General features: G+C 46.7%; 1 protein-coding gene and 1 long non-coding RNA gene across 3 annotated transcripts in view; one reads left to right on the top strand and one right to left on the bottom strand.

The window, feature by feature from the left end:
- The window catches only part of hmcn1 (hemicentin 1), a 71,645-nt gene that overhangs the window by 45,914 nt on the left and 9,298 nt on the right, over positions 1 to 16,433 (bottom strand). For both annotated transcript variants that reach the window (XM_076015999.1, XM_076016000.1), the window contains exons 2-11: positions 10,377 to 10,447; positions 9,016 to 9,174; positions 8,822 to 8,944; positions 7,942 to 8,113; positions 7,193 to 7,299; positions 3,811 to 3,931; positions 3,442 to 3,705; positions 3,218 to 3,362; positions 2,915 to 3,036; positions 1,213 to 1,482 (exon numbers count right to left, since the gene is read on the bottom strand). In XM_076015999.1, the coding sequence (XP_075872114.1) occupies positions 1,213 to 1,482; positions 2,915 to 3,036; positions 3,218 to 3,362; positions 3,442 to 3,705; positions 3,811 to 3,931; positions 7,193 to 7,299; positions 7,942 to 8,113; positions 8,822 to 8,944; positions 9,016 to 9,174; positions 10,377 to 10,447 (1,554 nt within the window). The remainder of the gene's footprint in view (positions 1 to 1,212; positions 1,483 to 2,914; positions 3,037 to 3,217; positions 3,363 to 3,441; positions 3,706 to 3,810; positions 3,932 to 7,192; positions 7,300 to 7,941; positions 8,114 to 8,821; positions 8,945 to 9,015; positions 9,175 to 10,376; positions 10,448 to 16,433) is intronic.
- LOC142881618 (uncharacterized) lies at positions 5,660 to 7,252 on the top strand. The gene is made up of 3 exons (XR_012925608.1): positions 5,660 to 5,832; positions 6,600 to 6,721; positions 7,119 to 7,252. It is a non-coding gene; the product is annotated as an uncharacterized LOC142881618 (long non-coding RNA).

The following is a 16,433-nucleotide window of genomic DNA, read 5'->3' on the forward strand; positions in this document are numbered from 1 at the left end:
CCCTCCCCCCCTTGCCCGGGGGCTTGCTGACAGCTGTTTCGGCGAGAGACAGAAATGAGGCAGGAAAAATATAGCGAGCGAGGGCCGAGGTGAGGAAAGGAATAAAATGACGGATGCTGACAGGGCGATAAGGACCAGTGGTGGAAGAAGTTTTCTTTTTAGTGAAAATAGTAAAAATGGATTGTGTGTGAAATGTCATAGCTGTTGTAGTTTAGCCTGTAGTGCCTGTGATGTGACATTTCCTGGTACAAGCAGTGCAGGAGAAAGTGGGTAGGATGGATGGATGGATGGATGGATGGATGGATGGATGGATGATGGATGGGTGGATGGATAATGTGGATTATTATTATTTATTTTTTTTTTGGCAAACTCCTCATTCGTCAAGTCTAGCCCGAAAATTCAACATTAGCAAACATTCCCTCGTCAGGGAAGGAAGACGACGAAGGAGAAAGTAGTCACAGTCAGAAACATATGGCTTATGAATTGAACAGTGGTTATGCAAGACCGCCTGACTGATGGATCCAACAGACTGCACTATGTAGAGCAAACAGTATATTTGCTACAAACAAGTATTTACTTTTTACAGAAGGATGAGCTTCAGGTGTGCACAGACAGCCACCGAGGGTCTGCAGTAGCCCAACCTCTGACTGCGTTCAAAGCTTCTTGCTCACAGAAGAAATCTAAAACAGACAACAGAAATGAACATGAACTGCTTTCCTGCCACGGGATGCAACAAAACCGTACAAACTGGACCTGTGACCGCTACACGCAGCCATTCCTCGGCCCTGCATGGGCTCAATGCTCTGCAGCGCTGGGCCGCATCTCAAGCCAAAGTCTCCTCCACCCAGACAACAAAGCGCTTGTGATCCAGTGTCAGTGAAGTGTTAAGAAGAGGCGAAAGAGTGCCCAGAGGTGGGGAACTTGACTCAAACACTTCCCGAGAGTCAAAACGTAAATGATATTCCCCTGTCCCATGAGTATTGGGGTGAATTATGGGGAGCTGGGGAGGGCAAGAGGCCCATGTATTTGGGAGGGACCTTGTTAAAGCGTTCCCCCACTGTGTGAATCATGCTGGAGGATCATTGCCACATACCAGGGCCAGTAACCCACAAACTAATGCCTACACACATACATGAATTATATGCAAAATAATGTGGTCTGCTGACATGCAATCCTATAAACTGTGAAAGTGAGGAATTGTTTTTGCTTTACCTTCCACGGTGAGGAAGACTCGCTCGGCCGTCACCCCTCCCTCGTTGATGGCGACGCACTCGTACCAGCCGGACTGATCGGGGCTCACGGGGGACACCTGGAGCGAAAGGTTGGTCAGCACGTGCACCCTGGGGTCCAGACGGGCGTCGTGGCCGGCCCTCAGCCAGGTGAGGTTGAAGTTAACGGTGCTGACGACGTGGCACGAGAGGACAGCGCGGGAGCCGGGGGTCACCGTGACGTTACCGCGGACTGTGACGGCAGGAGGAGGCTCTGTGGAGAAGAGGACAGACTCAATGGATCAAAGCCATTGAAACAACATCAGCTTAGAATAACTGCTTTACACGCGTTGTTTCCAAAAAAATAAAAATAAAAGTCAAAAATCCTGGGTGGGGGCGGGGCCTCTATGGGCCAGCCACCGCAGTCACATCTAGAGTAAGAAAACATTTCTAGAGAGATTAAGAATATAGCAATGTAAACATAACATCAGAGATGGCATCATAAATATTATATAACAGCTTTATGAAAGAGAAATATAAAAAAAGAAAGAAAAAACCAAAACCTCATCCTCAAATCCTCACGTTCACAATTTCCAGTCCCTGTCTTCTTGGCTCTCTGTGTTTCACAACGCTGTGCCACTTTTCCAATAACATTATCAAAAATACTCGTCCCATGAGCTTTCTCGTGTCGTAAATATGTTCTGCTTCCGTGTCAGAGCCGAACAGCGCAGGCAAGGTAGCGAGCGCTTTGGCTCCGGCTGGGAGAGGGATGCTGGGAGAGGGATGCTGGGAGAGGGATGCTGGGAGAGGGATGCTGGGGCTTTCAGCGCAGCTCGTGTTGGGGATTACAGAGACATGTGTTTGGACGCCGTGTGTTTCCGTATCGAAGAGCGACTCTGGCCAAGTAGCAATGAAGTGTAAGGAAGAATTTTATTTATTTTTATTTTATTTCCCTCCCCCCCCGCCAATTTTCAGGGCGAGCAAGTTGGAAAAACGCAGTCCTGTTCTGTTCACGCCTGGACTGAGCACGCGGGTGAGTTACAGCGCAGAGTTTCACTCACCACACACATTCCCGCCTGGCTCCCTCTCCCCATCTTCTGTTTCACAAAGAGTCTCTCAACGCTTCTCTTTCCCTCTGTACTCGCTCCCCCCCCCCTTCGCCTCCTCGCCTCTGCTCGTCATTCATCGTGTCAATGAGGCTCTGGTGATTTTCACTGAGCAGGAAGTTTGTTAAAAAACAGTGGTTTGAATGGACCGACTGGCTGCACTGGAGTCACTGTTGCCTCGTGTAGGGAAAAAGACAATTCAGCAGCCGAAAGCTGGCGCGGGTTCACCGTTTTTTTCCTTCCTTTTTGTTTTGGTCAGTGTTCAGAAAAAAAACTGCATGAAGAATGCTGGGGCTTTACGAGAGGAAAACATATGTGGAAACTGCAGCTCTAATGTCACATATCCTTAGGCATAAAAACAACAACTGTTATTCTACAGCCACATCAAATCTGGAATGGAGAGTTCTATGTGTTCAAGTCCACAGCAAGATTTCTAATTAGTTTGCACCACTGAAAAAGGAAAGGATAACTTCATTGAAGTTTCTTTTCTTTAAAGGTGTGATTGTTTAAAAGAAAACAAAAAACAAACAAAGCTCACCGGGTCTATTTAAAACTCTGTCACCCTAAAATAAGTGGGTGAGTCACGTTACATGTGCTTACCTGACACGTCTAGGAAGGTGCGAGCTCTTCCCGTCCCAGCACTGCTAATAGCAATGCACTCATAGTAGCCTTCATCTTTCAGAGTGACCTGCGCTATTTCCCAGGATGCATTGCCAGACTCACTGGAAACACAAAGAAGAACACTTGTCCCCATTGTACAGAGAAGAAATAGCCTGGCTTTTTCAGACTAGAACCCCACTTGGTCGCCCTTATTACAAGAACTGACAGCATGATTCATATTCTGATTGGACAAGAGGTGAACTGCCACACTGAATATCACCCCATCTGTGCGGCCCTTCTCACCTGAAGAACTGGTCTACCCCAAGTCGCCTCCCATCCATGCTGAAGCGCAGCGTGAAGGGGATCAGGCTCTCTATTTGGCATCTGACGGCCCCGTTCTGAAGGTAGTAACCGTTTGTTATTGCTGGCATCAGCACCTGGGGGGCGTCTGGAAGGACACAAATACACAGATATATAAAACTGCTCACGCTGACGTCTAAGTTTGGGGGACAGGCTTGGGCACTGACCGGGTACCACGCTGGAGAAGGAAACGCTGGAGACTCTCTGGAAGGGGAAACCATGCTGGTCGTATCCTGTCACCCTCAGGAAGAAGGCCTCTTTGGGAGGGATGAACTCCGTGATGTTCCACAGGCCGTACGGCTGCCGCTCGGGGTAGTAGCGTATGGGCAGGGTTTTCATCGCCTCCCCCGTGACCGACAGGAGCTCCAGCCGGTCAGCTCGAGCAGGAGCGGACAGCCCGGTGGTGTTTAGGAGGATGTAGGTGGGAATTCCTGGGAATTATGGACAGAGCAGGTTATACTTTGCCTCCCCACGGCCTTGTGATGTAATGTGCAAGGGCAAAAAGTGCTTCTTTTTCTTTCTAGCAGCTCAGTAACCTTGGACTGGTCTGCTGGAAGTCTTTTTCAAGTCCAACGTGGGCTTCCGGGAAAACCCAGCCCTGAAGTCAATGTTGCTGAGACCTGTAATGCGCACGGAGTGTCTTCCTTCGCTGGACGTCTGTTACAAAAAAAAAAAAAAAGGGACAAACGTAGGGAGTGAAATTAAAAAGTCGGCAAAAAAGAAATACGATCAAGTGCAGAAACCTGAAAAATCTGCTTCAGTACAGTAACAAAGTAGGTGTGCTTTGTTATTTCCCACCTCTGAGTGCAATCCACTAAAAATAACATTCGACAAAAGCAAAGTGGGTGACAGTGTCGCTCCCCGCGTGTGCAGACATGCCACGCTGGGCAAGTCGAGGCTGAATTTCATTTATCTCCCACCTGAGCGTATAAAACATCCACGATTCCGAGATGACCCATCGCGTCTTGACAGTCACGCCTTAATTACAGAGACGCGACCACTGTAATCAGGGCGGCTAATGGCCCGCGAGGTCTTCATCATGTGGACGTCTTTTGAAGCGTTGAGAGTCGCGGAGACGGAGTAATTGCATTGAAATACAGGTTGGTGAGAGGTGGAAACTCCTCACCTTGGATAAAAAAAGAAAAAAAAGAAGAAAAAAAATGTGGAAGTCTCGCAGACTCTGACTCACAACGCGGGGCGAGGCGTGCGAGACTACACTGTCATTTGCGATTGCCCGAAATGACACGTAATGTGTGGATTCGCTGTATTTCACAGTCTTGACTGGCTCTGTTCCAATCCCCCGCGGGAAAGAAAATGACTGGACAAAAGATATTCTGCAGCTTTCAATGGTAATGCCTGCTATCACCACAAACAATACCAGCCCAACCCCGACTTGATGGCAGTCGTAGAGTGGTACCGCGCATTTAGTTGGCTGGTGAATGAGGCTATTATTAGGGGAGAGGTCCTCCAAAGGTCGCTCTATTACCAAAGGCATGAAAAGTCCCTGTCATTTAGGCTGCTCATTTCCTATTCCCGTCCACACCCAGACCCAGTGGCCAACAGGTCTCGGATACGCCCGCATGAGTGAGGTGACCTGACACACACACACACACACACACACACACACACACACACACACAAATTCAAATCCATCCATCCATTTTCCGATCACTTTCCTAAACAGGAGTACACTAAATCCCACCCACTGGATACGTTGCCAATTTATAATGGGGCCAACACAGAGAGACAAAAAAAAAAAAAAATACATTCACTCATACAAAGACATTCAGAAACCACACAGACACATAGAAAAACATGCAAACACAGAAAGATCCCATGTCCAAATCAAACCTGGCAACCTTTTTTGCTTTGAGGAACCAGTGCTAGCCACTGCGCCATCTGGGCCATGTCAGCTGTGAAATGATAAATAACCCATCCTATCCAAAGACCAGACCAAGCAGTATAACTGTTTGGTTTCCTGCCATACAGCACCCTTTTGTGGGAACACACCTTGTTTTTCCGCAACACCTTACGCACGGCTGAAGAGAAGCTAGCTAGCTCACGGGTCACTTGTGTCAGTAGCAGGGGTACTGCTCTCGTCCAAAACATATTTTGAGTGGTTGAGTGATGCAAAAATACAGGAAATCAAAAGAAGATACAGCGGGTACTCTTTGTGCGATCACGCTTAGCAACTATGAAGAAAAACACATTCTACACAATGAAGTGAATGCAGCCAGAGTGATCATAGAGTAAGCCCATCATCTACACTCCACCAACACAGCCAATTAAAGGCAGATTATGAAGAATCAAATTCCTTTTCATGCACAAACTATGGCCCAAGCCTGAAGCTGTGGTGCCAGGGGCCATTAGCCCCGCAGAGAGCCAGCATGTCACATCGCTGAAATCCCCCCCAAAGTATTTATCCACATTTCTTTCAATGTCCTGGGAAACACTGCAGCAGATAAGAGGGCGATACTTTTAGCCGTGAAGCCAGATAGAGTGGCGTCGCGTTTGGAAGAAGAATAGAATCAAGGAGCCTTTAACACGGAAATAGAAAAGTAGGTAAATGACTTGACGATGATTGACAGTTTGAAAAATGATGCGACACTGAAAATAAAGTAAAGTGCAGTAACAAGGCCAAAAAAAAAACAAACTCAGACTCCAATCAAAGCCTTGTGAATTACCATTTGATCTAACGCTAAACAGAACACACAAACAAACTAACAAAATCGAGGGACAAATTTGTGCTGGGCGGAAGCTCTGCTGCACTCAGCAACGCTGGTCTCTTGCCAGATTTCCCTGCAGGTTAGTGACGTGACAAAGCACGAGATTAACCTGCGGGTTAAGTGCAGACAAAAGCTTGACATGGCTTATTTGTGCTGGCACCGTAAACCAACCACGGGCCAGTGGCGAGCTACGCGGTTGAATGTTGCGAGAGCAAACTGTGCGCCGTTACTCTCGGAGGCTAACGACATCCAGACGGATGGGCTCCCATAGTGGCCCATAATGACATTTCTGCTTAATGAGAAGGATTAAGGGCGACGTTAAAAGGCAGGCAAGGAGCAAGAGAAGCAGCAACCTGCTTCCAGGCTTGCAGGAGACTAATGAAAAACAAATGCCATCTGAGGAAAACGAGTACAGCAGTGCATCAGTGCCAGGACGAGTCATGGGGAATGGAGTTTTTTTTTTTTTTTTTGTTTTTTGGAAGGGAACTTAAGCGTAGTTTCAGCAACACGTGCAGCCTTATCAGCTTGGTGGCAGCACTTCTCTTCGCCAGGCAGAGGAAGCGCAGACATGACACGCTTCTACATTTTGCTCTTGTCAGCCAGGAAATTAAATGGGGGCAAACACATAACACAGCTATGCGGAGATGATGGAAAGAATCCCAGCAGGAGTCTACGGGAAGAATACTGGGGGCCATGGAGGCCCCTTTAACAAATCACTCAGGTAAAAATGCATGTCATTTCCCAACATCTGGCGCTGACAGTGTGGGCAGTCAAGCGTGTGACCTTTCTTCCCTGCAAACACAACAAAAGGCCCAAAGAAAGTTGCCCCAAATAAAACTTTTGCAGGGTGTGTTGACGGCAGAATGACGGCGTTCCCTCTGTTCCTCGCTGACTAACTTAAAAAAATTAAATTAATTAAAAAAATTGAGCGACCAAATGTGCATTTCCCATCTTGTTTTGATCAAATTGATCACACATTACTGCATCTGTGCACTGTGATAGACAGCTGCTGTGATTCCTCTTAAGGTCCTTCCTCGAGGGTGAAGCGCCGCGGTTGTCCGCCATGACCTCATTCCAGGGTTACACGGGTCAACTGTTTGTTGTTTGTCTTCTCAAAGGACAGCTCAACTACTGGGAATTGACGGGACAGGTAATTCTGCACACATTCCCAGGTGAAGACAGATGTGTTTACCTGGATGGACCACATCCCAGGCTGCGGGTCCTTGATGTTGACAACTTTAGCAGAGTTGGGGATATGCAGGAGCTCCTTCAGGCCATCACTCTTCCCCACCAGCTTCCCTGGAGGTCAAACACAGCAATTCATCTTTTTTTTGTGTGTGGCTACATGCAGCGCAGCTTACACATGTTTCAAATACAAAAAAAATGGTATGTGTTCAGAAAAAATAAGAAGACAGAATGCGACAAGATGGGCCTGTGCAATGTACTTCAGTTTGAGTATTTGCCGAATATCCTAAAGAGAAATTTGTTTTTTTTGTCTTCTTCTAATTTTTACCTGCTTGATTGTGGAACATTAGAAGGACCCACATTCTATCCATATAGTGTCGATCTTTATTTTGGTCCTTCATCGTGGACTCTAGTGGAGCCGCCGTGTAAATGATTATCCAAGAGAAAGCTTTGTTTAGCCCTCTGTTTAGAGCCTCCTGCAAGAGGTGCTCGGTTTTTAGCTTGCTGCAGAAAGCAGCATTGTTGTCGTTCACATTTTTGAGAGGGGACTAGAACAAGGTGGTCTCATACAGTGGAACAAACACACCTGGCTGGGCATCTTGTCGCCGACCTGGGAGACGTTTGTGACATCACAAAGGGGGCGGATATTCTCTTAAAATCAGAGCGGAGCAGCCAAATGAATTTGACTTTTTCATTTGAGGGACATTGACTGGAGAGCCTGAGGCTAATCAGTTTGTGTTGCAGTGCCTCTCATACCCTGAGGGTTCCTGATCTCAATGTTGGGCGCTGGGCCGCTGAGGGCCACAGTGACCTCCTTGAGACTGGGGTCAAAGGGCAACTGCCAAGTGTTGCGGACGCCGCCGGAGTGATCGGTGGACAGCAGGTGGACTTTGGACGACTGCACGGCTTCCTCCACCCACTTCAGAACCTGCAGCGGCGGCAAGAAAATGCGGAGAATGCAGGAATCATGGGTCATTGACACTGTGGGAAACACAGCCGTGCTCTCGACGTTTCAGATCAGGAGGCGGATAAAGCTGCAGGCCGGGGCGTTCTGTCAAAGGAAGTCACGTTGAACATTTTTAATAAGTAGACTCACAACCACACACACACACACACACACACACACACACACACCCTTACCCCTGCAGTTGTGTACAAGGTCGCCTCCCTAACATGTGCAAAGCTTTCATCAGGAAGTTTCTCACGTTCCCTCATGCACTCACCCCCCGAATACCCCCCCTCCCCCCACCGCCTTGTTCTCCCCCCCCCCCCCATCTTTCAACTCCACAGCTACTGTTCATCAACCCCCAACTCTTTTTAACTCACAATGTGTTCCCTTGCAGCAAGTTGAAGTGGGAGCAGTTTTCTTTCTCACCAATTGTTGATTGTTTTTTATCTTGAATAGGATTTTATTTGGTGCAACCTTTCCTGAATTTATTTTAGCCGGCTGAAAGGAAACAAAGCCTTTAAGGGGCTTCTTATCTTGCACTGTTCAAAGCAGAGCCACGTGTGAGCAGAAGGACTATCGAACAACGTGTGTTTTGTGACACGTGAGGATGCGAAAGAAGGAATTTTCCATTTTTAGCAGCTCCTGTTCTTATCAGCTGACAAGTTTTGCAAATTCACGAGGACCTACCTCATTGACCTGTTTCTTGTCTAGATGGAAGACCTGCCCTGAGCTGGTGGAGGCGATCTCCTCGTAAGCCTTGTAGCCGACGTGCGCTCTGTCATCACAGTCCCCCGTCAGCACAAACACCACCTGGGCACCCACAAATGTGTTTAACAAGCGAAAAATGTCCTTTTCCTTCCAAACCTGTGCGTTATAGCAACCTGTGACTGTTTCTGCTGAATGAGTCGGAGGACTTCATGGGTCAGCTTGTAGTCTTTGGAACGGGCGTCCGTGAAGACGTAGATGAAGGATCCTGGCAAGGAGATCTCCAAGGCGATCTTAATGGCGCCGACGCTCATCTCTGGACAGTCGCCGCCCCCCTGGGACACACAGAGAGAGGAGAACATGTTCATTTACAGGCTCTACAGCGGAACGTGACCCTGTCGCACGAGGCAGCGCGTTTGCTCATCTTTTCTCAGAGTTCTCGTCTTCTGGAAAACTTGCAGTCCCCTGCAGCGTTCCAACACGCGCACACACTCATGCGTGTAACATGTGAGCTGTCCACTACACGGGGCTACGAGGCACCGACCCCTGAGGAACATCTGGAATGAGGTGACCCGTGATTCTGAGGCCAGGGTGGGCGGAAGGTGACGAGACAGGAATCCCCTGTTTCTCCCGAGCGCCCGCCACCCAAAACTCACTCCCCCTCATTCCCTGACTGCCCTCAACACTGATGAGTGTGATAAGCCCACCGTGCACTGTTGTTCATGTACTCCCCCGAAAAACGTTTTCCCTTTGAGACTCAACGGTCTTCAAGAGGCAAAATGTCCACGTCTGAGAAGTATTTTTTCCACGCGCCACCGCCAAAGTACTTCCTCAGGGGTTGCGCAGGTGAAGAGCGGAGAGGAGAGGATCTCCAAATTGGACCGAGGAACGGAGCAGCAAATCAGAGGAAGCTGGACGTCTTCCACCTTACACACAACACGCTCGCACAGCCGGAGCCAAGGATGCACGGACGCCTGCCAATTCTTTGGCTTCAAAGCGAAGACCTCCAAACGCCGCTGGTCTCCGCCGTGTGGTGGGAATTCCACATTTGCTTTGATTATTCCAAAAAAAAAAAAAAAAAAGAAAAATGCAGGGGTTTCTCCTCAGCTTACTCTCCCAGTTGTAGTGATTGCAGAAAAATTCCAACTTGGCAGAGCGCTATCAAGCTCTCAAACCCGTGTATGTTTTTTGTTTATGTGTTTGATAGAAATGGTGCAAGAAGAAAAACAAACATGGTGAAGACGTTAGTTTTTTTTTTTTCTTTTCTATCCAATTCAGTTTAACTGTGTCCAGAGCCCCTGGAACTTGAGAGCCCAACACAAACTTCAAATGTACACAAACGTCTGTAAGTTATTTCTCAATTTTTGTTTCTTCAGAAATGTTTTTTTTCTTCTTCTTCTTAAACAACAACAGATCTATACGGACAGATCTGGTTTGGCCTTAAAATCAACAAACATTCCATCCAGACGTCTGCTGTGGCCAGACTGTTTTATTAAGGCCGGGTGACCTCACGCCAACTGCTGCTGTCTGAACCCACCTGAACGTACAGCTCTCTCAGCTCATACTGGAACTTCTTAGGGTCTGTTGTGATTGTCACGGGTCCAATCTCTGAAAAACAAGGAAAAGAACCGATTAATAGAGGTGCCTGATCTGGGTGATTTCAGCTTCGGGGGAAGAGCGGAGAACATTTTTGTATCCCGAAATCCTCAGCTTTGGCCAAATGTTGTTTTTGGCACACTCGGTGCGCACGGATGTCCAGATAAAAATGTCATGGTATGAATTTCTCTGAGACAAAAAAAATCTCAGGAACAGAGATACATTTGAAAAACAGAGGCATGGGAAGGAAATATGAGAAGGGTCAAGAGGACTCGTGGATGATAAGAACACGAAAGGAAGAGTCGGGGACACATGGGGGCCAAAGGTTGCAACATTTCAACTCACTTTTCATGAATAATGATACAAAAGTTTAAAGGTTTAGCTCTGACAATTGGCTTTTTATTAAAAGACGACAGCTGCTAATCGATCACACAACAGCAGTTGGAGAAGATAAAGACTCGGATCAAGCTATTTAAAAAAAACACCTTAAAGCAGAATTTATCTCCATAAATTGGATAATGAATCTTTTAAAATGGCTTCATTTGAATGAAAAATACACATTTTGAGATATGGTACATGAAAACTATTTAGTGATATAGTAACTATAGTAAGTAACGTGCTGATATCCATTGTGCTATTTACTTGAAAACAAAATTTGGTAAAACAGTGCTGATATGTTTCAAGACTTCACTATCACAACCATGGCGACAGGCCCTGCACATTTCCCTGGCCTGGCCTGGCCTGGCCTGGCCCAACTCTTTAAGTGTTCCATAAAGGAGGGTGAAGATGGTGCCACAGTGTGATCGTGGTCTGTCTGTACAAATGCCAGCGGTGGTCGTCGCCGCTGCTTCCAAGCCTACTTTGTTTTGTCCTTTTATGAGCTACTAAAGCCCCCACTTAAGTCCAACTGGGTGACTTCAGCCCACTGCAGCTGTGCTGGGGAATGAGCCTGATGAGGGCCTGCAGCACACACGCACATCGTGCAAATGCACCGACGGATGCACTGCAGCTCTGCGGATTCAAGCAAATTGGACAACAAGGTTTTCCTTGTGGAGCAGGAGGATCAGTTACATTTGAAAAAAAACCCACTGCGCAACATTCATTCAACTTTTCTCTCTTTTCTAAAGGGGTTTCAGGAATCGTCAGCGTTACCATCATTTTCCATTCCAGCCACTGAGACATTCAGGAGAGTTCTCTTCTCTTTAACAGTGCCACTTGCATTACATTCATCCTTGAAACAGCTTTGCGTCCACCGTTCTAATGCAACATACACAAATGTGCCAAAAAAAGAAATCTTGTCGCATCGTGTGACCCACATTTCTGCATCCTGGTGAACCCTCCAGGTGGAGTGAACAAACACTGAGACGACCAGAGACACTTTGCAAAACTAACATGGAAATGAGTCTGGCTGCTCCGAACGGAATATGAACCTCCAGCCAAAGTCTTCAGAGATGGAAAAGCTGACATGTCTTTCCTTATGAGAGTGTTCTTCAGAACACTTTACTATTTTTCTGGCCCGTGACCACAGCCAGACTTGCACACTCACCGGGCTAATAGTATGGAGAACTATAGGTGATATTTACCGAACTCTTTAGGGTATGGAATTGCAACAAGATATCCCTGTAAAAACACCCCCGTCTCGCTGTTATACTGGCATTACTTGTGTACTCGTCCAGATTTGGGAACCACAGCATGAACCGTCATGTCGGGGCCCAAGAGCAACAAATACTCATGCATGAGAGCCTCCCAGCTCCAGAGGACATCACGACTGATCATTGCTACTCGCCAGTTCGCGCAGTTTTGAAACAAATCAACGGCCAAACAAAACAAACGAGGGTTAGACAAAACAAAAAATGCAGTGGTGATGCTCTTGTCCTGTTGTCATGTCTGTGAAAGCAGCCATCTGCAACATCACGCGCAGACTAGAACAGACTGGGCAGGGAGCCAGTTCTTGACTTGGTTTCAGCTCGGCTGACACGCAGGCTTAAAGCCATTTGCCAGGGATCACTGGTGCAATCAAGGAGGAACAAGTTCCTCTTTCCATACAACATCAGCAGCGAGGAATTCCAAAGCCGAGGCATTGATAGGTCACAGCTGTTAGCTTCTTCCGACCAAATAAACTGCCAGGTGCACATTTGATCCTGGAATAGTTCTGCAAGACTCCGACATCCCTCTGAATCATGGTAAGGTGCGGCATTCTGTGCCAAAAACTTGGGCCAGAGTCCACTTTTTTCAAATTTGGCATGTCCACATACAAATGGCAGTGATGACATTCGACTTCTGCAAAACTTATTTTCGTTTCTTCATTCCCCGAAGAAAGACTCCAAGATGTTCTGAACTCATAATCACTCTGTTTTGTGAAGGACAAAGGACAAAGGTCCGAAAGGAAAATGTTGAGGCACCTGCTAGGCAGGTTAGTGTATATTTACGCAAGCATGATTTAACATTCCTAAATAATAAAAAAATAATAATAAAAGAAAGCGACTCACACTGCTGACAGACTTTTTTTTTTTTTTTTACGGCTTTCCCCGTTCAACAAAAACCCAACAGTTGCTGCTACAGCACTTAACAGCAGCGGCTGTGAACATACGCCGCTTACTGCTTTTCTGCTGACTCAGGACGAAAGACAAACCTGCCAGCTTGAGTGTGGCTGTCATCCTGAGTGTCGGCTATGGGGGCATAATTCACTTAATCAGCCCCGGTGAGAGAACATGTGTGAAGCAGCGCAATTAGCGCGCCTCATGGAGGAGAGCACTCGGCCAAGGCCTACGCAGGGAGCAGCACACAAAGGCGGGCGAGGCCGCGCACACTTTTGACACGTGAAACACGTGGAGCAGATAATCACCTTGGAGGTAGAGGAGGAAACAGGCAGCAGCAGCAGCAGCAGCAGCAGCAGCAGCAGCAGCTATCCGCTGCGCTGCGTCTATTCCCTTATTAAATCTGATGGAACTGTACGGAATCCAGCGATGAACTCACACTGGAAGGCTCTTCCAAACAGGAAATTGCAGTCTTATGAGGAATTAATATCGTCATGTTCTTTTTAAAACCAAAGCCACTTTCCCACTGAAATTAGCGAGTTGACGCGGGTCTGGCTTCCACCTGGGTCGCTTGCCGGGTTGTTTGATGCGGGTCGACGAGCCTTTCCCACTACCACCAAATGCAGATTGTGGATTTTTGGCCAGTGGGAAAGGGGTGTAAGTGTATGTGGACGTGGTGGGCGTAGAGAGGAGCAGGTCAAACCCTCTCAATCTTAGGCCATTTCATCGAGGTTGACATCAACTAGCTAGAAATAGTCCGTGGCTAAAAAAGCAACAAAAAAAACCCAAACAAACAAAAAACAAAAAAAGCAATTGTCAATTGTCTGGAGTACTATCTTTAGATGGGAGGTCTTGTGAAGGACAGGAGACAGCAGCTAAACCATGCACTCGACTGAGTTCAGTGAGTGCAGTTGTTCGGCGGCCCATATGTGGTAGCAGTTGGCTAAATGCTAACATGACCTGGCAGACTAACAACTTCCTTTCTTTGAAAATAAAGGAAACAGGAGGTTTACGTTTGCGTAGCCTTCTTGTCCTTCTGACTCTGGCACGTCAGCTGTTGGGGAGCTTGACAGTCACCGAGAGAAAACAGTAGAATTTAACCTTCAACAGCAGCCACACAGTGGCCATCTGTGGAAGTCGCTACACGAGCGCTTCCTGGACAAAGCTGTTTCTTCAGCGGGCATGTGCATCTGCTGTTTATTGACTTCATCAAAAACCGCTTCAAGGCAAGATCAAAGGGAATTTTACCAGCATTCTTGCTGTTTCCGCAACCCTTTCCCAGCAAATCTACACAACCTAAATATACCTATGTTTCTCCAATTGGCACCAATGATTTATAATTACAACACAGCCATAACAAACACTCATTGAGACACAAATAGTGCACAGTGTACCCTGTGGTTGAACGTGTAAGCATACCTATGATGTTTGCAAAGGTTGAGTGAGGAAGACGAGGGGTTTGCGCAAAGGATTTTTGGAATGCCTTTTCAGTCCAATAGATCCACCGTTTACTCAATTATTATCTTTTGACAGTGAAATACTCCCAGTGAGTCAACATTTTTCAAACGTGCTCGTCCATTTTCGAGTTCTTAAACATCGATCAAGACGAGGCCTGAAACGCTTGCCCTGACCTTCCAGTCAAATGTGCCTTGAGCCGGTCTCAGAGGTCAATAGCTTCTCGGGCAGGTTTTAAAGCATTTGAAGATGGAGTAGAAGTTAGGCTGGAGCAACTAGACTTGTTCTTGCCATCTTGAAACCTTCAAAGAAGTCCAATTGCCCCAACGTAACCCTTCTACTGTAAGACGACCAGGATGACTGAGAACCTTCACAGACATTTGAGGATGTACTTAATCTAGCCAACCACTGATCTATTGACACACTGCAAACACTACCTTGATTTTTTTTTCCTTCTGTTTACTCCATTACCATCTTTCTTTTTCATCAATTGTATTCCAGCTCTCAGTTTTTGCTCCTCCTCTCCTCTGCGGCGCTGCTTCTTTCTGTTGTTTGTTTTGTTCCCATGTGTCTTGTCCGGGTTTGTTTTGTTTCATATCGTTAACTTCACTAAATCATAAACTGTGTAATTAAATAATTTGGACAGGCTATGAATTAGGTGTAATCATCTAGGCTTTGTTCCCCTCTCGGGTGTTTTGGTATGTCATGCATAAATAAACTAGACTACACAGAGACATGTAATTCTACCCAGATGCATGTTGTGATGGGGGGGGGGGGGGGGGGCAGATTGCACATGTGAACTCAATCAGACTAGATTGACCGTTTGTGGATACGCAACGCATGAGGAGATGCAGCTCCGGGGAACGCCAATTCAGACGGTGCAAATTTATGATTGTCACAGTGAGTCCAAATGAGGATGTGTGTTTGTGAGAAACAAAAGCTCAGCTTGGAAACACATGCCTTTGTCCGTCGAGTTGGATTGCAAGTCAGTTCCCCAGAAGTAAATCCCTAAATAAAAGATGTGTGGAAGTAAGTCCAAATCAGAATAGTTCCTAAGAATAATTGCTCGTGGCGGAGTGAAGCAGAGGAAGTGAATGATGACTTTGAGCTGTTTCCTTCTTTCTTTTGGCTGCTCCTTAAGTAGCTGATCTGGTCGAGGGACGGGTCACAGGCAAAGTGGACCGGGCAAAGCGGACCTGTTTGTGGGAGGGGAATCCACATAAATGTTGTCACATGTTGCCAATTAAAGTTTCTAGTCGTTTTCCCAATGCAAGATTCATTTGGCAAAAGGCCATGCATGGAAGCGGGTTTCAAAAGAAGAAGAAATGTCAAAAGACAGATGGGTTTTTTCCTGTGCTTCTAGGTAATTGAAAACCGGCCACAAGCAAGAGAAAGAAATATGGCTCGTAAAAACATTAATAAACTTGGTGCTTTGTTTTGAAGTAAACTGCCATTATGTTTTAGCGAGCACAACACTATTCTGGAAGAACAGGCATCTTCAATTATTTTCTTCCAACGGTTGAACTGAACGTGACTTAAGATGTGTGAAAGACGCGTTAAAAGAGCCTGCTGGACACAGTCCACGATGGCAACCGTTGCAGGGAGTCAACTTTGAGCACAATAAGGTGGGAATGATCTGGATCCTGTTAACACCACATTAATCTTGCTGTGTGTTTTCATTGCCATTGTTAGCAAGTGGCTCACAGAGCTTTCAGCTCTGAAATCTGCCTCATCCATATTGCCAGCCTCTACCACTCTACATTCTCAGACGGCTTTAGAACCCTGGAACCATTCAATTCGCTTGATTTGCAACACGGAAACCAGCTGTTCGGATCTCTCTTGAAAAACTGGATGAAGCGACCGTGAGACCAACTGCTGCCGTTGAGATTATGATGCAATAGCAGTTGTTTTGTTAGAAGTAGATTGCGTTTTAACATTAAGAGACAAAAGCACTTCACTGTGGAAAAAGTTCCTGTTCTCCTGTGGTGCTGACAAGAGTTTTGTTC

The sequence above is a fragment of the Nelusetta ayraudi genome, unplaced genomic scaffold (genome assembly GCF_046127955.1).
Source record: "Nelusetta ayraudi isolate G7.1 ecotype Tasmania unplaced genomic scaffold, CSIRO-AGI_Nayr_v1 ptg000210l, whole genome shotgun sequence".
Lineage (NCBI taxonomy): Eukaryota > Metazoa > Chordata > Actinopteri > Tetraodontiformes > Monacanthidae > Nelusetta > Nelusetta ayraudi.